Below are 20,940 nucleotides of genomic sequence, written 5' to 3' on the forward strand. Positions count from 1 at the left end.
TCAGGTAAGGAGAAATAGTTTAGAGTTCAAATATAACCCAGTGACTTGCCACATGGTTCAAAAATCTTTCCACCCCTCCACTCCAAAAACCCAATCAGACAAGTAGCAGTAATCTGACTCCCCAGCAGCACCCAGGGCTGCGCTCTCGCAGCTCTGTCCTCACTGCACACCGCGCATCCAGGGAAGGAATGAGTGACAGACCAGCAGCAAGAGGCTGGGGGTAAGTGTCTCGCTCTCGCTAGGGAGCGAAGCCTAGTGGACGGAGCTGTTTAGAAATGGCAGAGGTAGCCCAGGCAGGGGGGAATGTGGGTGGGGGGGTAGGGCTGTGCCTGATCTTCGGTCATGAGCTGCGTGTAGTGGAGAGATTCTGAGTAGGTGGGTTTTTTTACCTGCCACTTGTGGAGCAACAGCGAAGTCCAAAGAGGGGAAAGGGGGGAGAAATAGAGCTCTGCTCCCGAGCCAGTGCACTCAGCCTCTCCCAGCCCTACCCCCCAAGCCACAGCGAGCTCTCACCCGGCTCGCCAAGGGCTGGCTGGCCAGCGCCACTCGGCAGGAACGAGCACGAGCCGCCCAGAGCAACAAGTCCCGCTTTGTTCGGGGGCCGCAGCAACCGGGGGCTGGGCGCCTGCGAGAGCCGGCGGGTGAGAGCTGCAGCCAAAGGCCAAGCGCCCCCCGCCACCGAGCGTGGGGAGCGCGGGGCGAGGGCTGCAGCGCCGAGAGGGTTAAATTTCTCGGCGCGCCTGTTGCCAGTGCGAAGCTAACACCGCTGCGGCTCTGGGGATTGGGGGAGCTGCAAGTGGAAGCGCCTCGCCTGCCCTCCCCAGTGCCCTGCACCCAGGAGCCCGGCCCTTGCTCTCCCCTCGCAGCCTCCTCTCCCTCCAGCCCCACCTCCTCCCCTCTCCCGGCTCTCGGAAGAGCAACAAGTGCGCGGCGCCTTTAACACCTTCCCCGACCATCCCCGCTGGCCCTGGGCTGCTGGACCGGCCTTCCTGCTGGCTCGTGAGTGGCGCTCTTGGTGCCTTTTGTTTTCCGCTCCCTGGGCAGCCTGGAGAGCCGGGACTTGGCTTCCAGAGCGAGGCGGCAGAGGGGGGGGGGGGAGGTGTTTGTTGCATGAGCTTGGCCAAGAAAGTTTTGATTTCAGAGGGATGAAGCTGCCCTAGTTACAGGGGTCCCCGCGCGGGCCACGCACGGTCTGGCAGAGGGAGGCTGTTGTGGCTGGGTGAAGAACGTGAACTATTGAACCACCCTGAGCCCAGGTGGTCACTAAAGGTCAAAGGTGATGCCCTGCCTCTCCCCCGACTTGGGCTAGGGCCCTGAAAAGCAGCTGGCGTGTAAGCTGCGGTGGGAGTTGCAAGCTGCCTCTTGCAGGCACTGATTGTTGCAGGGCAGGGGGTTCTCGAAAGGTATGGGGTGGCCTGGTGTAAAACTCCCTGGGGCCAAAGACAAGCCAAGGTGCTTCAGGGCTCAGGCTTGGGCTTCAAGCCTGGGAGGTGGGGGCTCAGATAACAGGCCCCCTGCGTGGGGCTGAAGCCCAGAGCTTCAGTTTTGCCCTTGCTGCCTCCTTCCGCTGAATGGGGTGGTGTGGTTTGGCTTCAGCCCACACCCGAAGTGGTGGAGCTCAGGAGGGCTGAGGCTTCGGTCCTGCCCCTTGGGATCATGTAGTAATTTCTGTCGCCAGAAAAAGGTCACTGTGCTATGAAGTTCGAGAACCGCTGTCTAGGGCTTGTTGCAAAGTCACTGCATTTTGTGGCTGTCTTTCCCACTTGGCTTGGAATAACCCTACAAGATTGATAGAGTATTTTTTGTGCACAAGTGATTTATGCTCTTTAAAATTCCCCTTCTGCTGTTTTATGATCGGAGTGCTGATCATCCACAATTTTCTCAGCATTTAGTATGACAGTTTACATGTGAAAACACTAAGGACATTTTGCTCATGAAATACAGTATTTGTTATTGCTCTCTTCTACATATACACACAAGCCTTCTGCTTGGCTGCTTTCTGCATTTTTAAGCTGGACACTTATCACTTCGGATCCTGATTCGGGTGCCCTGAGAACAGTATTGATAGAAGTACTCTGGTGGGAATGGTCCAGCAATGGGTGGGTTACCTCCAGAGCAGCACTCATCCATTTTTCTCTCCTCCAGAAACAAAATGGCCAGAATACAGGGTTTCATTCACTCTTCCTGGGGCTTCTCAAGCCAAGAAACCACAACCACCCTCCCTTCCATCCAACCAAACCATAGGTCATTGTATGATAAATTATTGTCGCCAAAGAACAACAATAAGCATGTAATGCAACTCAGTTTTGCAAGAAGTACATTTTGAAACTAAAACAAAATTAGTGAGAAAAGCCTAGGACGGCATGTGTTTGCATTGCTAGAATAGCTGACAAATTGTATGCCTGGTAGTTGTAGATGTGTTGGTCTCAGGACATTAGAGAGACAAAGTGGGTGATGTAATATCCTTTTTTTGGACCAAGTTCTGTTTGTGAGATACGCTTTTGAGCTACTCAGAGCTCTTCTTAGACATCCAAGTGAATAATGTCTATTTCAGCTACAGAGTGCTCCAGCTTGCAGTAGAGATGACTGTCAAAATTTACGATATTCACAAAACATTGAAACAAGTGACATGTGGGATGTTGTTTGTAGTAATCCTGCATTGATTTTGCTTGCTCTGCTCATCTTTAATCACTGACATAATTTTAGTTAGAAAAGGATGCATTTTTTTAAATGTTAAGTGAACTTTTTTAGTGCAATCTTTATTACTTATCTTACTTATGGCATGGCGATCATAATCAAGGTTGGGGCCCTATTTCGCTTGGTAGATAACAGTCCATGCTCTAAAAAGCAAACACTCTAAATAGACATAGCAAGCAAAGAACATGAGGGGAAACTGAGGCATGAAAGTGTGAAATGACTTGCCCACAGTCACACAGCAGATCAGTGACTGAGTCAGAAATAGAACAGATGTTTTTTCATGCTCAGGTCACTGCACTACCCTCTAAACCAGGGGTGGGCAATAAGTGGTCTGTGGGCTGAATGCAGTTTAGCAGGATTAGCCACTGGCACGCCACCAGACAGTTTATTTACCTGACTGTCTGCAGGTATGGCCACTCACAGCTCCCTTTAGCCATGGTTCACCATTGTGGCCAATGAGAGCTGAAGGAAGTGGCGTGGGCTGGACCACTGCTTCCCTCAACTCCCATTGGCTGGAAACAGCAAAACATGGCCAATAGGATGCGTGAGCAGCTGTACTGGCTGACAGTCAGATAAACAAAGCGTCTGGCAACCCACTAGTGGCTATCCCTGGCAAACTGCATCTGGCCTGCAGGACACTTATTGCCCTCCCTGCTCTAAACCATAACGCCAGTCTTAGCAATCACAGGTCACATTTTCAGTGTCGTAGGTACACCAGCACATCCATACCCATAGGATATTAAGAGAAAGATGTACATCATGGTCATCAGGCTGGCCAATATACCCCGGTCCTCCAGAGCAAAAGGCATGTGTAGCTCCAGCATGATCTAAAGAGTCACAGCTCTGTAACTAAGGGCTAGAACAACTCATATCCTCTGTGGATCAGCACAGAGGGAGACCAGTAACACCCTCATCAGTGAATTACTTCTGCATAAACAAAGCAAACACTTTAGATAATACTTGTAAAAAAATAGATGAAATGATACAGGACTACTTTGTTTTTCCATGAAGCATTCTGTGTTAGTGTAACCCACACACCTAGGCTATGTCTACACCCGCGGCTTCTTGCACAAGTAATATGCAAATGAGGCTAAGCATGGAATATCGCCGAGCCTCATTTGCATACCTATTGAGCCACCATTTTTTTCAGAAGAGGCTCTTGCGCAAGAAGGAGCGTCTACACTGCCCCTTCTTGCACAAGAAAAACCCTCTTGCGCAATGCCGTTCTTCCTGAGAAGTAATAGGTGTAACGGCATTGCCCTAGTGTGGTTACTGAGCAATGCAAGTGGTACCTAGATCACAGCAACAAGTAAGATTAAGAGACCCCTACAGCATGGGCTGGAAGCCAGTTGGCTTTTAGCTCAGAGGGTAGAGGCTCCTATACTCCGCTTCAGAGATCCCAGGTTCAAATTTACCTGGTGGTGGTTACATTAGCAGGCTGGAAATTCACCTTCTCTTGATAAACAGAGCCCACGGTTCATTTGTGTCATGCCTTAATATAATACTTGGCTCTTAAATAGCACTTTACATTTTCAAGGCTTTAAATAAACATTAACTGAAAAATCCACAAACACTCTGACTGGGATTGCCTGTTTGCAGTCTGCCCCCTTTGTAAAGAGCAATGCAGCATTGCAGTGACCCTGGATCAGCCTAGAAGAGACTGGCCTGTTCTACACTACTGGCCTGTTCTGCCCTACTAGGTTGAGGTAAGGCAGCTTACATCCAGCTGATTATGCCAGTGTCTATACTACAGCCTTGCTCCAGCTGATATAAGTGCCCTACTACACTGACATCATGACTTTCCCTCCACAAGAATCATAGGACTAATGTCGGTACAGTTAGGGTGACACAGCATCTCCCCCTCCTATGCCTACCTCACAACTGGGTCTGTCACCCAGCAGTAGATGGAGGGCTCCATCTGTAATCCCAGCTACTGTCTGGCCTTTCAGCTGCCTGGCCCCATGGAGCTAGCCAACTAGAGCCTGGGCTCCTGGCTCTCCCTGGGAGTTCAGCTGCCATCTGGGCTCCCCACTCCCTAACAGGAGTTTGCAGCTGTCTGGGCTCCCTGCGGAGCGCTCTATGCATGGAACCTGGGCTGTGGCTCTGTTCCCAGAAGAGAACGGGAAGCAGGGAGCCTGCAGGGCAGCCAGGCTCCAGATGGAGAGCACCACAAGGAGCTGAAAGCCCCAGCAGTAGTCAGGCTTAGGGCAGGGAGCTGAGAGTCTGCTTTCCCATGCTGCCCCTCTTAACTCAGGAAGCGTTCTTCCAGGTGAGGAGCACCATCGACCGTGTGGACATGGAAAACCGCAGTAATTTCTGTGGTGTCTGTAAGTTGATCTAACATAGGTGGACTTAATTTTGTAGTACAGACATGCTCTGTGACTCCCTAAATTAGACTCCCTTCCAATCTCCCACTGCTCCCAGGAGGGAGTAAACTGCATCAGATTAAAACTTAGGCTACGTCTAGACATTGGGGTTTTTGCGGGTTATTGAAGGATCCTGCAAAACCCCCGCTGTGTCCAAGGACTGCGTTTGCTCTTCCACTTTTTTTTGCAAAAGAGCAAATGCTCTCTTTCAGGGAGCGCTGTATACCTCGTTTCACGAGGCATAAGGGCTCCACCGAAGGAGGAGGCTTTTCTACCCTTGGTGGTAAAGTCTAGACGGGGCCAAATGGCGGAAAAGCCTCTTCCGAAAAAAAAGAGGAAAAAGCTACGCAAAATGCGGAGTGCATTTTGTGTAGCTTTTTCCACAAAACACCACAGTCTAGACCTAGCCCCAGATTGATGAGAGTGCAGGGCCAGAAGGGACCAGTGTGATTATCTAGTCTGACTTCCCATATAACACAAGACATAGAACTTCCCCAAGAGAATTCTTGGCACAGATCTTTTGTAAAACATCTAGTCTTGATTTTAAAATAGTCAGTGAACAAGAATCCACCATGACATTTGGTAAATTGTTCCACTGGTTAATTACTCTTGATGTTAAAAATGTATACCTTGTTTTCAATCTCAATTTATCTCGTTTCAATTTCCAGCCATTGGATTGCGTTACTTCTTAGTCCAGTAGAAGAGCCCATAATTTAATATCTGTTCGCCATGTAGACTCTTGTAGACGGTAATTAAGTCACCTCTTAACCTTCTCCCTGTTATCACAAATAGATCAATTTCCTTGAGTCTGACATTATAACGTGTTCTTTTCATCATTTTCATGGCTTATCTCTGAACCCTCACCAATTTATCAGCATGTTTTTCTTGAATTGTGGATACCAGAATTTACTTCTGAGGATACTCTGTGCCCAAAAAAATCAAAATTTGGTACACAATATTTTAAAATTCTGCAAAATTCTGCACATTTTATTTGTCAGTAAATAAATGGGGAGGCTCCAGTATGGCTATGGGAGCCCACTGATTGCATAGAGGTAGGAGATCACCCTGCACCCTCTTCCATCCCACAACATGGACTTGGTGGTAAAGTTGCATCCAACCCTGACACAGTGCAAGAACCCGGAGTCCAGGACTGTTCCAGAAACACCCCCATCCATTCCAAGCACACTAGATGTAGGCAGGCAGGCTCATCCCAGCAGTATCCAAATATGAAAGGGCTTCATCATATAGGGAAATCCATTCATGGGGTGATAGGGTTGCGTGTGGGACAATCTGGGGGTGGGAAGCTTGGTGAGAGGTCCAGGTGTGAGGAAGATCAGGATGAATGGGTCCACTCGGGAGACTGGTACAGGGAGCAGACACAATGGGACTCTGCAAGGAGGTCCAGGTGAAGGTAGTTTGGGCTTAGTAGGAGGATCTGGGTGTGAAGGGCTCAGCAAGAGGGTTCCAGGTGCTGGCTTGGTGGGGTTTAGTGGGGTGGGAGTCTTGGTGTGGGAGGTCAGCCAGCGTGTTTTGGGTGCAGGGAGCAATCTTGGTGCAGAGGTGGGGTCCAGATCTGGGAGGCAGGACCTGGGGGGTTCTAGGTGCAGGAGGGCTCCAGATATAGAGGGTGAGGTTTGGCAGGATTTGGGTTTGGCAGGGTTCTGGATGCAGGATGTGAGACTTGGTGGGACAGTCTGGGCATGAGATACATGGAGGTTGGGCAGATGGGGGAGGCAGTTCCCCTTACAGTGATCCCCCTACCTCCCAGGACTGAGAAACAATGGGGGCAGGATGCAGGGAGGGGAGAGAGGTGTGACACTTTCTGCAGCCAAAGAGGTTTCTAGAGTGGGTTTATGACCCAGTCCTGGCCACTCATTGTAGGGAAAGAGAAGTCCCATCCTTTTCAGCCCAGCCAGGACTAGTAGCTGAACTTTGCATATGTTAGGAGCCACTGGCTGGAGTGTCCCCATCCACCAATGATTTGATGCTCCACTGGCTGTTCAAAACAATGCACCCGCACTTCTGGGTAAAGGTGCATGACCCGTTCTTGTGATTTCCCTTTGCTTCTCTGTCAGTCATTTTTTTTTTTGCAGGCAAATAAAGAAATCTGCATGGGACATGAATTCTGTGCACACATTGTGGTGCCAAATTCCTCCAGGAGTAACAAGTAGACCAGGGGTGGGCAATAATTCTTGAAGGGGGAGCCACTTCATCAATTTCAGAAGTGGTCACGTGCCTCCTTGGAGGGGTGGGGCCTCAGGTGGAAGGGGTGAAGCCAGGAGACTTTGCATTCCCCCCCCCCATCCACAGACCCTGATTGGCCTGTTCCTAGATGTATATATTTACATTTATCCATACTACTATTTTCAGTGTCCAGTTTTCCAAGTGATGTCCTCTTCATTATTTACCATTCCCCCAATTTTTGTGCCATCTGCAAACCTGACACATCATGTGCCCTCTGTTATGCTATGCCAACAGGTACATTTGCCAGAGCAGTGCCTCTTTCTGCCTACCTGTGCAGAAGTGGGAAAATGTAGCACCTCTGCTTCCCTTGCCTGCTCGAAGAAATAGTATTAGTACAACACACTGATGCAATGGAATAAGGAGGCACTTCAAGCCCTGGTACACTGCACCAGCATACAGGACTGGCTACAATGCCCTCTATCAGGAAGGAAAGTGTTTTTATTCTATGTTTACAGAGGAGAAAAGTTAGACACAGAGTAGTTGTGACTTGGCCAACATTCCACAATGCCTTGAAAGTAAATCCAAGGTAAAGACTAGAAGTTCCTTTCTCCCTGTCCCTTGCACAAAGTACCAGACTACACTGTTGCCAGGGAAATAGCATATGTTTGGGTCTTCGTTAAAGTCAAGCCAGCAGTAAAGTGTGGGGCGAAGAGACAACCTCGGTTAGGGTTCAAATCCAGTGTCAATTTCATAAGCTGTTTTAATGAATGTTAGTCCATTACGAATGATAGAATTCATGCAAAATCAGCTGTTGTTTCATAATTTCCACAGTCTTCATGTGATGAGGTTTATTCTGCCATTGCAGCTCCCTGGCTAGGTGCCCTACATGGTCCTGCTATACCCCCACCCAAAGAAATAACAAGCGGAGAGTAAAAGAGGAGCAAATGTGTCTCCTCCAAGCTTCCCTAGAGAGGAGTCTTCAGAGCAACCTTTTTGGAAGCCATAAGGACCAGGCCCTTCAAGGGCTACAGGGGTCTGCAACACCCAACCAGGCCCAGCTAATCCAGATAAAAGTAGCTGCAAGGACCTTAACAATTCAGTTCTTGTCTGAGAGCAGAGGGGCAAGGAAAGGTGATCTTTTCTAGCCACAGGAGCTTGTGGGATAGCCAAGGATTGTGTTCTGGCAGCATGTTGCACAGCTGTGTTTGCATTGAGTGGGGTGAAGAGTGAAGAGAAGGGACCTAAGAATCTTAACCTGGTGGGAAAAGTGAAGCTAAAATGCCTGGTAGGAAGAGACCTAGAGAAGAAACAGCAACTGATTAACTCAAGCAATGTGTGTAGCCATGGGCGGCAAGTTGTATGGGCTTGTGGGTGCCCAGGCTTCACCAATATTTGGAGCTGGAGCGGGCCCAGCCCCTCCGCACGCGTCCTCCCACTCTGGCCCCACAGCGTCTCTCCCCCAGCCCGGACCTGCCATGCGCAACCTCCATTGAGCTTCCCCTTGCTGGCTGCTGCTGCCATGAACAGCGTGCTCAGACTGGTAGGCGGGGAGACACCCGGGCATGACATAACATCACAGCCCGGGATTTTAAAACTGCTGGGCACTGTGTTGCGCCATGCAGCTGAATTGAGGGTTCAGAGTCCGGGGATGGAGCGCAGACTCCGGCCCCGCAAACTGGAAGGCAGAAGGTAGGGGAGGGCGAGGGCTGAGAGAGGAAGGGGCTTGTGCGGAGGGGAAAGGAGAAAACTAGGGGAAGGGCTGGGAGAGGAAGGGGCTTGTGCGGAGGAGGACGGGAGAGGAAAAAGAAAGGGGAAGGCACCAAAGGGACAAGGTAGAGGAGAGAAAAATGCCAGGGGGCCAAGTGCAGACAATGAGGAAAAAGGCAGGAGGGGAGGTGTCAGTGGGAGGGGGACAGGGTGATGCCGGGAGGGGAAAGAGTAAGGGCGTTGGGGGCTGGAGAAGGAGGTGCTGGGAGAAGGCTTGAAAGAAGGGGTGGGCATGAGAAAGGCCGGGATGGAGCAAGTCATGTGTGAGGGCACGGGGGCATGAGGGAAACGGGGGCAGAGGATGGTGAATGGGGTGGGCATCAGGGAAAAAGAGGGCAAAGGGGGCAGGGGCAGTGAGGGAAGGGGGAGGCACCAGGAGAGTGCAGGAGTAAGAGAAGGTGCAGGTGCCAGGGAATTCTGGGGGTAAACTAGAACACAAAATTCATTTTGCTCATGGGGGGGGGGGGGGACTCTTAGCCTATGTCTACACTGGCAGTTTCTTGCGCAGGAGTTCTTGTGCGAGAAGTCTTGCGCAAGAACACGTCCACGCTGCCATGTGCGAACTGTGCTTTTGCACAAGAGCATCTATGGCAGTGTGGACGCTCTCTTGCCCAAGAAAGCTCCAATGGCCATTTTAGTCATAGGGGTTTCTTGCGCAAGAAATCCCTGCTGAGCATCCACACTGCCCTCTTGCGCAAGAGAGCTTACACCTGTTAGAAAAGAGCGTAGCTCTTGCGCAAGAGGCCCTCTCTTACCACACTATACTGTAAATTTCCTTGCGCAAGAGCAGGCAGACAGTGTGGATGCTCTGTGGGTTCTTGCGCAAGAACGGCTGTAGACATAGCCTTAGAGAGAACACTTCCCCCAGCCTCTCTGCTCCTGAGTTAATGTCACACACATTGGGTTAATGCAACTGCAGGATAGTTGCATGAGGGGGGTTTGGTGGGGACTAAACTAATCCCTGTTGGTAGGAGGATGGTGGGAAAAGCCCTTCGAGAGGGGTGACATGACACCATTTACTTTTGGTAATATGTCCATTTTGCCCCAAGCGTGTTGCCTCCAGAGGCGGGGCTAACGGAGGAGGGGTAGGGGGCATGGCTAACGGGGGCCAGCGGGCGTGGCTAATGGGGCACCACCAAAAATTATACAATCCTGCCGCCCATGTTTGTAGCTGCTGTGTGTGTAGGGTCCGTGGCTTGGGTTGGGACCCAGAGTAGTGGGCAAACCTGCGTTCTCCCACTGGCCACAGGTAACAAGGCATAAACCCCAATAAGGGGACAGAATTTGTTTGGGAACCTGAACAAGGGACTGAACTTGAAGGACCCAAAGCCAATGCTGAAGATGCTCGTGAAAGCAAAGAGACCGTTTATTGATTGGATTCTTTAATACCCTGGGAGTGATTCACAGAAGACGAAGCCTCTGAACACTTACCACAGCCAGTCTGCTGGAAGCACCTGGGTGAAAAAAGGACTGCAATACTGCACCCAGCGCCAAGAACATGCTCCTGAGGTGAAATCCTCGCACTGAAATGCTGTGGAAAAACAATCCCATTTGGTTCAAAAAAAGAAAAAAATGAGTCCTATTCTTGGTCAGGCTCTGGCTGAAACGAAAACCCTGGGTTCTATTTATATCTGGAAATTGAACACTTTGAAGAGGCTTCAGGTTTCAGTTTTGCTTCCATCTGCTTTATCTTCATTGCTTCCAGGGGGAAGAGACCAGGGAAGCGCAACTGTAAATCATCAAAGGGAAGCAGTAGGAGACTGCTACTTAATAGCGTCCCTGGGCTGAGACCTGGAGTAAGGGGTGTGCCTCGGTCCTTCCCTGCTGACCACAAGTAGAGTGACCAAAACTCTGAAGAAGATTAAATTGGCTCAGGGAAGGGGCTGAAGACCTAGAAAGAGGGGCAGCATTTGTGGGACTTCCAATACAACACATGCATACACGCCCCAGAGTAGGCTGAACTGTAATGAGTAGCTCAACTGGGCCAATAGGTGAAGAATCCCCAGGGAGGAAGCCCTGGGGCTCTGCTCTATACCAGAACAAGGACAATTTAAAACTCACCCCAGAGAGGGCAGCAGGAACAGGCCCTGTTGGATTTGTATTCCGGAAACGATCTATGTATTGTTTCACAACAGAGGGCTGAGTCAATTAAATATGCCTAAGAAGTTTAGTTGCCAGCAGGGGTCACCACAAGCAGAGCCAAGCAGAGGGAGTGCGGGTATAGACAAACACATCCTGCCAGTAGGGGTGATCACACGAAGTGAGTGGGCCCTGCCATGTCTCCCCTGAAAGCTTCAAAATGACACTGCTGAGAATTTCATGGGCTTTCATTTTCATGATAACTTTTAAATGATCCCGTGTGCCTCTTGTGCTTATGAAGATACATAATGCATTCTTTCAAGTATGAGTGTTGTTAGGTATTACCATGGCTCAATTGCCTTAGGTAGCCAATGATTAAATTCCTCCATCCTTCCACTTGGAATACTGCTCTGAGTTGTAGCAGTTCTACATGTTTATCTTCCTTTGTTTAAATAAAAAGAAAATCATGTTTTCATTCCTTGGAAACTCGTAAAATGCTCCCTTTTTGATTTATTCTCAATTTATTAATACTACAAATAATTCTTCTTCGGTGACCCACTTTCACAGATTTCTGGACGCTTAACAAAAATGTAAATCATCATGAATGAAGTGTAGCCTAGTAAATACGGTGGTACGTAATTGAAACCAAGCTACTTCTTTCTCACTCACACACATGCACCCACACACACACACGCACACACACACATCACTTATACACTAAATATTACTTCATCTCACTCCTCGTCCTACAAACATAGCCCAATAGAAATGGAATGTTTGATTGAGGGGACAGAACTTAGGATTTCTTGTATTCTCATGGCTAAATTCATTTTACCCAATGTCCATCCTGGAGAAGCTGTCCTCTGTGCATAAATACATTGTTTCTTCTTTACAAAAAATATTTCAAAAACAGGCTTTTTCATATAAACCCTAAGGCAACTTCCAAAACTGCCATGCTGGTATTGCAATTTTGGAAATTATTATTTTGACTGGAAACTTGGCCTTTTATTGAAATATTGTATATGTGCTGTAAAAGTACAAATTTGCATAGAAAGGGGAGTTATCGGTGGTAGAATAAACACAAGGGACAAAGGGTCCACTGAAGTGACTGGGGTTTTATAGTATGCAAGTCAATCAGAATTTGGCACAACGAGAAGGACAGATCTACTTATTTTAAAAAGACTATATCTGTCACTCCATCTGTTCAGAGAGACTTTCTTTGTCAAACACAGAGTCCTGGTCCACACTACATGGGAAGGTCAAAGTAAGATATACAACTCCAGCTACGAAACTACAACAACTCCCAGCTATGTATCTTACATCATATTTCTGCACTGTCCACCCAGTGGGAGGCAAAAATGCTCCCATCTTTTTCCCTTACTCCTTGTGAGGAGGAGGAGTACTGGTGCTGATTGGGGCGCCCTTTGAGTTCGATATCGCACAGGGGTGGGCAAGAGGCCCGCCAAGCCACTGGATCTAGCCCGTGGCTGCCTTGCTGGGACCCTTAAGCACAGCACAGCAGCTGCTGCTGCTTTAAATGTGGCTGCTCTATTCTGGGAGCAAGGAGGGAGGCTTTGTGCTCTGTCCCACCCCTCAGCAAAGTCTCTCGGCTCCCATTGGCCAGTTTCCAGTCAATAAGAGTTAAGAAATTTTGCTGGCGGCAGGGGCAGCCAATGAAGCCTCCTCCCTCCCTTCCTTCCACCCCGCGTGGAGCGGAGCCACATGGAACAGCTTGCGACTGCAGGACTGCTGGCTGGGAGCTGCCTAGATAAGCGCCTCCCAGCCAGAGCCTGTCTCTGGCACCCACCTAGTCCCCCCACCAACTACCTGCCCCAGGCCATCACCCAAATCCTCTGTACCCCTTTGTCCCAGGTCACAACTCCCTCCCAAACCCTGCACCCCTCCTAGAGCCCCTCCTCCAGACCAGAATCCTCTCTGGCACCCACACCCCCTCCCTGACTCTGCACCCCATTCCTCTGCCCCAGGCCACCACCCAAAAGCTCTGTACCTCTTTCCCCCAGGTCACAACTCCCTCCCAGACCCTGCACCCCCTCCTAGAGCCCCTGCCTCAGGCTAGAATCCTCTCTTGCACCCTTACTGCCTCATGGACTCTGCACCCCAAGCCTCTGCCCCAGATCACAATCCTCTCCTTCACCCAAATTCCCTCTCAGACTCCACACTCCCTCCTGCACCCAGTCTCCTACCCCAACCTCTCTTCTACACCCAACATCTGTCCAAGACCGCAAACTCCTTCAATAGAAATGCAGCCCTTGACCACTTGCCAAAATCTTGGAGTGGCCCCCCATTAAAAATGATTGCCCACCCTTGATCTAGCAGGTGTATACTAGACCCACTAAATTGAACCTCAGAAGATCAATCTTCCAAGTAGCATAGATGTGCCCACAATAACTAGTTGCCCTATGTCCTTTAGATGGTGGTACGCTAAGAACAGGCCCTCTTGAGCATTAGTGATGTTTGTTTATAAAGTCAGTATTTCTGGCAATGCACATCTCCCCCCACTGAACAGACCCAGTGTTGCTGGCATCGCTAGAGAATCTGCCAGATCATAATCCTGTGCAGCAAAATCTGTGGCTGACTTGGTGACTTCTGATGCAGATTTGTTTTCTTTTTCAGTAAGTGTGGACGTCTGTGTAAGTGTGAGACCAGCATGGTGGCATTTAAAGGAGTCTGGACTCAGCCTTTCTGGAAAGCTGTTTCAGCAGAATTTTTGGCCATGCTAATTTTTGTGCTCCTCAGCCTTGGCTCTACAATCAACTGGGGTGGATCTGAGAAACCTCTGCCTGTAGACATGGTCCTTATCTCTCTCTGCTTTGGACTCAGCATTGCAACCATGGTTCAGTGCTTTGGACACATCAGTGGCGGCCATATTAACCCTGCAGTGACTGTTGCTATGGTCTGCACTAGGAAGATCAGCCTTGCCAAGTCTGTCTTCTATATTGTTGCCCAGTGCCTGGGTGCCATAGTGGGGGCAGGAATTCTCTACCTTGTCACGCCCCCAAGTTTGGTGGGAGGCTTGGGAGTTACTATGGTAACAACTTTTGCTCCTACTTTTAAAATAGCATAACTTTTTAGTGTCAGCTGTAAACCCAGAAAGTAGCAGTCATGGTTTAAGTGCATTGCTGGTTTATTTACAACTCTTAAATCTCTCATAGGAATGTGTTTTATGCTAAGCAATTTTTACAGAAATGTAGCCGTGTTAGTCTGGTGTAGCTGAAGCAAAATACAGGACTATGTAGCACTTTAAAGACTAACAAGATGGTTTATTAGATGATGAGCTTTCGTGGGCCAGACCCACTTCCTCAGATCAAATAGTGGAAGATCTGACTATTTTGATGGTTGTGACTATTTTCTTCCACTATTTGATCTGAGGAAGTGGGTCTGGCCCACGAAAGCTCATCATCTAATAAACCATCTTGTTAGTCTTTAAAGTGCTACATAGTCCTGCATTTTACTTCAATATTTATAGTCATTCTTTTACAGAAGTTTACTCTTCTAGAACTCCCTCCAAATCTGGTTCCAGAAGGCAATGCTAAGTTACATTCACAGTTTAAGTATACTTGCGTGAAATACAATTTCAAGAAGAATTCTGAAATTAATCTATGTCATTATGATGGTGATTGAAAAAACATCAATCCAAAATGACACACTTCTGAAATAGATTGTGCCTTAGATTTCCACTTTGTTCTAAATTAATAAGGAATGCCATCAGTTAGCCCCAACGCAGGACTTATTAAAAATGCACTTGAGCCACATGCCGCCTAATTTTTAATTGAAATTTAAATTAATTAAGTCAGGGCTAATTAATGAATTTACAATTGAATAGTAAATTACAGTGCTCCCAAGAAAAAAGTTGTGCAAATTTAAGCGCAGCATTTACAAACCCGATATGTAATAAATGCAGTCTAGCTTTGAAGTTCTACATTAAAATCCAGTACGAACTTTCTTTGTCAGCCTATCAATAATTTTCCATGGCTGTCAAAAAAGTGGGGGGGAGAGAGGAGGAAAATGAATCCATACGTTTCTGAACTACAGTGCCGTTTCATCACAGTGCATGACTAAACATTTTAAATCACAAAACAATTTTTTGTAGTAGCTCTCTGAATTGCAAATTCATGTGTGCTTCGTCTTTGGTGATTGTTTCCTTTTTCCAGGTACATGGTGATCTTTCCGCTGGCCATGGACTCCTGGTGGAGTTGATAATTACTTTCCAGCTGGTTTTTACTATTTTTGCCAGCTGTGATTCAAAACGAAGCGATGTTACTGGTTCAGTGGCTTTAGCAATTGGATTTTCTGTTGCAATTGGACATTTATTTGCTGTAAGTTAATGTCTTTTGTTTAAATAATTGAGTTCTTCTTCCACTGTCCCTACTCCAGAGCTGTAATTCTTATAGCTGTAATTCTTTAGTAATTTGTTGTGGATCCAATCCAAAACCCATTGAAGTCCATGGGAGGCTTTCTATTGATAAGGCATTAGATCAGACCTTTATGTATGTGTTAATCGTGTTAATTCTGTCATTAGAAGAGTGATCTGAAGAATGATAGTACATTCTGATATTACAGAGGTGGGCAGGAATACAAGTCAGAGGCAGCTCTGACAGTACTGCATTGCAGCAAATGGTGATAGCAATGGTTGAATAATAATGTTCTAATAATAGCAATATTTAATATTTTATTTTAGATCAACTACACTGGTGCTAGTATGAATCCTGCTAGATCTTTTGGACCTGCAGTTATCATGGGAAAATGGGAAAACCACTGGGTAATTAATTTTATGTTTCATTTACAATAGCAATGGCCAGCTACCAAATTATAATTTTCTTCATTTGCTCTTCCTTTTTTTCATAGCATGTTCCATAAAGACAAGCTCTAAGAAAAATTGGCACAGATCTGATACAAGTTTTAGCATATTTATCTATTCTGTGCCTAAAGCACAGGTCTAAAAGTTATACTCTGTCTTGTGTAGGTTGAATTATAATTGCCTATTGTGTACATGGATGTTGGGATTTTGAAGAAGCTGCAAATTTGGGGAAACTATGCAAAATAATTTGTGTTATTGGAAAGAAAAATACTTTGAGCTTGATTGCAAACCCCTTAGTGAAACAGGTAAGCAGTTACTCAAGTAATATCATTGGCTTCATATTTTGCCTCCTTCTAAAAAAAAGGCCAGGCATACAATATGAGAGCTTCCCATTTTGATCTGGCATCAGTGAGCATTCCCGAGTGAGTAATTGCTCACCAATGAGAAATAAAGGGATCAGAATCTGGCCTTGTAGGAGTAAAACTGTAGCTAAAAGTGTATCTATTACCTGCTTTGATGAGCAAGAATCAGCCCAACTAAGAATATATGTATGGGAAACCGTTTTGATTAACAGATTTTGCAATGCTGATTTTGCAATAGTTTATTAAAGCATTTTGTGTACATTAATTATTAAAAACAAATTCACATGTGTTACAAGAGAGAGGTAATGTCTTACCCAATTAATGACAAGCATTTTTATAGTCACTTCCGCTTACTTTTAAGAGGGCCAAATACTGCCGTTAAGTGTTTCCTAATTTGAAACAATGAGACCCATCCTATTGTCCCTGCAGTTGATAGCAAAGCTTTCATTGCCTTCATGTGGAGTAGGCTCAGGCTCAGGGCTCTGATCCTGATGATGCTTACGTCGTGTAACTTTGCTCTTATTAGTCAGCTCACTGCAGTTGATTTACTCTTACCACCAAATGGTTTATTCAGATTTTAAAATATCTGTAATTAATTATTCAAACTTTGAATCAGCCTATGCTATCTAATACGTAACCAAAATTGTAAATATGTGTATCATATTTATTGTAGCAATATCACAGGGAAGTAAGAGCTGCTCTCCTAGCTACATGAAAGATCTCTTCTGCTCCTAGAATAATAGACAGCCACCTGCCATTAGCAAAGGCAAGTGTGACCCGTAATAGCACATAGCTAACTAGTCTTGCAGGAGTACAGGTTGAACCTCCAAGATCCGGGACTCTCTGGTCCAGCAACATCCATGGTCCAGTGGGGTCAGGGATGTTGCTGGACCAAAGAGCCCCGGAGCAATGCCAGGGCTGGGGAGCTCCAATTGGACAAGGTGACATCTGGGGAGCCCCCACCCTAGCCTGGAACCCCTAAGCATTAAAGGGGCCAGGCAGTGACCAGGGAGCCCCAACCAGGGAGCCCCCGCCATCAAGGGGGCCAGGCGGCAGCCAGGGAGCTTCTGCCTGGGCTGTGGAACCCCATGCCTTAGGGGGCCACGTGGCCGGTGAGTCCCAGCCCCTGCCAAGAAACCCCTGACTACAGCTGGACTTCCTGTGGCCGGTCAGCCCCAGCCAGGAGTCCTGGGAAACCACTGGTGGCAGCAGTGCTGGGGTGACCAGGCAGTCTCCACTGGGGAATCCCTGGCTGAAGCAGGAGCTGGTGGAGGCGGGCGGCCGGAATCCCCAGAGGCAGCGGGGCAGCCCTGGCAGCAGGGCAGGGCAAATGGGTGGTCCCAGCTGGGGTACCCCCGGCAGCAGCAGTGCAGTGGCAGGATGACCGCAGCCAGGAACCATGGAGTACACCCTGCAGCAGCAGGACTGGCAGCAGCCAAGTGGTGTCCACCAGGTACCCTGGGACACCACAGGGCAGTGGGCAGGCAGCAAGGTGGGTACCTGTGGTGGGCTAATTTTAGCAGGGCCAGCAGCAGGGCAGGGAGCCCCAGAGCAAGGAGCCCGGGAGCAGGGCAGCCAGCAGGGGAGCATTGACCTCCCCATATCCGACAAACTCCCTGGTCCAGGACAGCTCAGGTCCCAAGGGTGCTGGACCAGGGAGGTCTAACCTATATTGGGAATTACATTTAAGCAAATTGGCACACTATAGACTTGCGGATAATTAGAATTCTAACTGCCTCTTCTGGTTGAACAGAAATCAGGTATGCGGAGTTGTCTGCAATTTCAAAGAGCAGGTTTGGATCCTTTTGAAAATGTCCTTAAATAGAAGTAGAAATATTTCTTTAGGCACTCTGATTTGTTTTCTGCATACTTACACAAGACAATGAGGTGTTGGTGAGGAAAAGAAAGTTTTCAGTCAATAAAAGATTATATTTTCTTTGTGCCCTCTTGCAAGCAAGGCAAATATAACCACGTCTTTACATGAGCAAAAAGCCAAACACAAGGCCATTTAGAGGAGGCCTTATGACAGGTTTTCTATCTAATAAACTCCCTAACATCTGCTTTCATTTTACAGATAATGGGCCTGGCTCTCCACTGCTTTGCTTGCACAGTTACTGACACTGTGCAAAGTGAATATCAAATGCTATCGCCACAGAATAGTGACATTTGACTCTCACTTTGCACAAGCATCAATGATTGTGCAAGGGACAATTCCTTTTCTTCAGAGGGAATTTATTGCTGTGCTTAGCTTGGCTCAGGACGTTCTCACATCTCCAACCTGTCTGATAAAAAGCTTGAATTTTGCCATGCTGGGCAAAATTAAAAATTTAAGTCAGATCTCTTTTGCTCCCTCAAAGAGAAAAGTAGCATAGGTGATTGGGATAGGGAAGGTAGGAGCATGTCCCACATACACATAGCTAGACACAACTACACCAAGAAGCCACTGTTCCCTGGACCACCACTGCCATCTACCAGTCATCCTGAGGACAAATCTTTAGTTGGGGACCAATGAGGTTGGGTATCTGCCTGTAGTGAAGCATAGGGAAGCTGAGGAATACTACACAAAGGCAGTCAGGGACTCAAGGAGAAGGAAATCTGTGCTCAAGATGAAGCATTTTCCCTATGCTTGTCAGTATCTTGCCCAGAGACCCGTTCAGCAGAAGAATGAGAGGCGTCTTGTTCTGTCTCTTCAGAAAATGGGAGAATTAGCCAATCTGCCTCACTGATATTCCTGTAAAGCTACTCAGTGTCCTCCCTGCACCATGTTGTTGTGCTCCATGGTGGCTCCACTCAGGGAGGCTAGTCAGGCTTTCACATATGTTATGCTCTTCTCCAGATAAAGGAGAGAGAGAGAGTTTGAGAACAGGTGAAGGACATTCAGTCCCTCTGAGGTAATCATAATGGAGCTCACTGAAATCAACAGGAGTCTTTCCATTGCCACAGACTTCCTATGTGACTTTCAGCAAGCCACTAACTCTCCCTATGCTTCAGGATTCCTGTCTACAAAACTGGGATGATACCACTTACCCACCTCATAAGTGAGTTGTGATGAGAAATTCATCAGCATTTATGAAATGTTCAGATACTATTGTGTGAGGCCACAGGAGTGCCTAGACAAACACAGCCTCATCACACAGAGCATGCCCACTTCTGAGCAACAGAGGTTGGCTAAGCTCTCTGGTGAGGAGGCTTTTGTGGATAAGCATCTATTTAAAGTCTTCACTGAATTGCTTTTCACTGAAACGCCTTCCTTACCATCATGTCCCCTTATGTGCTTTCTTCCCTCTCCTGCAGGTGTATTGGGTGGGACCAATAATTGGAGCAGTCCTTGCAGGAACCCTTTATGAGTATGTATATTGTCCAGATGTTGAGCTCAAGCAACATTTAAAAGACGTCTTCGGTATGGCCACTCATCAGTCTAAAGGGAAATACATGGAGGTGGATGATAGCAGGAGCCAGATAGAGACAGATGACTTGATCCTGAAGCCTGGCACCATTCATGTGATTGACGTTGACAGGAGTGAAGAGAAGAAGGGGGGCGATCCAACCAATGAGGTGTTATCTTCTGTATGACTAGCAAGGAGCACTGAAAGCAGAGAACAACCTGCCAGAATGTCCACAGATATCCTTCCACCCATTAAAGAGACAGATTTACTGTAAACCAATCACCTGCAATATCTGAAAATGTATGGAGATGACAACAGCTAAGTAGTTGCTTCACCAAGCTATACACCTGCTCAGTTTGATTAGACATACACTATACCATAAATTCTTCCAAATTCAGAAATTTCCTTTATGGGAAGGACCAGCTCCACAGTAAATCTGAAAGAGCCGATAGCATTTCCTTTTTAATAAAGCCATCAATAGCAAGATGGAAATAAAGATGTTTAACATGAGATTGACAGTTAAGACTTATCTGCAAATGCCTATAGCACACAGACGTATTTATCAGATTATTCTTCTGACACTTAATTGGCTGTTGTCAACCCTGATTAGAATGTCTTATCCATTAAGTGTTCTTTGCAAGGTTCGATGACAATAATGCCAAAGTACAGCATGCAACAGATTCATCCAAATTTAAGGTAGTATTTTTTGTTCTTGTATATCCAATCATTGTTTCTTACAAACTCTGAAAAACTATATTTTAATAGGCAAAAATTGGTTCCTGTCAGTCATCCTACCAGTTTTCACCCATTACATGTTCATGTTCTGGTTAAAAAGTACAGGCAGTCCCCGACTTACGCGGATCCGACTTATGTCGGATCCGCACTTACGAACGGGGCTTTCTTGCCCCGGAGGGCGAGGTGGCGGATTGCTGCGGGCGAGCTCCGGGGCGAGAAAGCCCCGTTCATAAGCTGCTCCCGGTGCCCCTGGTCTGCTGGAGACCGTCTCCAGCAGACCAGGGGCACCGGGACTGAAGCCGCAGCAGCGGCAGGTTCCCGCGCTTCTGAGGCTTTGCCAGAGCAAAGCCTCAGAGGCGCGGCACCCCGCTGCCACTGCGGCTCTGCTCCCTGTGTCCCTGGTCTGCTGGGTGGGGGGGGGGCGCAGCTAGTGTGCCCCCCCCCCCAGCAGACCAGGCTTTTGCTGTGGATCCTGGGGCAGAGCAGCTGGGGCGCTGCCGATTGGTCCTGCAGCGCCGCTCTGGGCACTACTGGACCAACCCGGC

General features: G+C 47.7%; 1 protein-coding gene and 1 long non-coding RNA gene across 3 annotated transcripts in view; one reads left to right on the top strand and one right to left on the bottom strand.

The window, feature by feature from the left end:
• The window catches only part of LOC102445906 (uncharacterized), a 298,763-nt gene that overhangs the window by 200,785 nt on the left and 77,038 nt on the right, over window positions 1-20,940 (bottom strand). The window lies entirely within an intron of this gene.
• Window positions 78-20,613, top strand: AQP4 (aquaporin 4). Of its 2 annotated transcripts, none has more exons than XM_006127191.4 (5): window positions 78-220; window positions 13,728-14,142; window positions 15,266-15,430; window positions 15,793-15,873; window positions 19,569-20,611. In XM_006127191.4, exons 1-5 carry the CDS (start codon window positions 189-191, stop codon window positions 19,845-19,847), a joined length of 972 nt encoding a protein of 323 aa, XP_006127253.1. In that variant the 5' UTR covers window positions 78-188; the 3' UTR covers window positions 19,848-20,611. The 2 variants fall into 2 exon arrangements, with proteins under 2 accessions (XP_006127253.1, XP_075776910.1); XM_075920795.1 differs by lacking the exon at window positions 78-220 and adding an exon at window positions 779-999 and having other exon boundaries at window positions 19,569-20,613.

The sequence above is a fragment of the Pelodiscus sinensis genome, chromosome 2 (assembly GCF_049634645.1).
Source record: "Pelodiscus sinensis isolate JC-2024 chromosome 2, ASM4963464v1, whole genome shotgun sequence".
Taxonomy (NCBI): Eukaryota; Metazoa; Chordata; order Testudines; family Trionychidae; genus Pelodiscus; species Pelodiscus sinensis.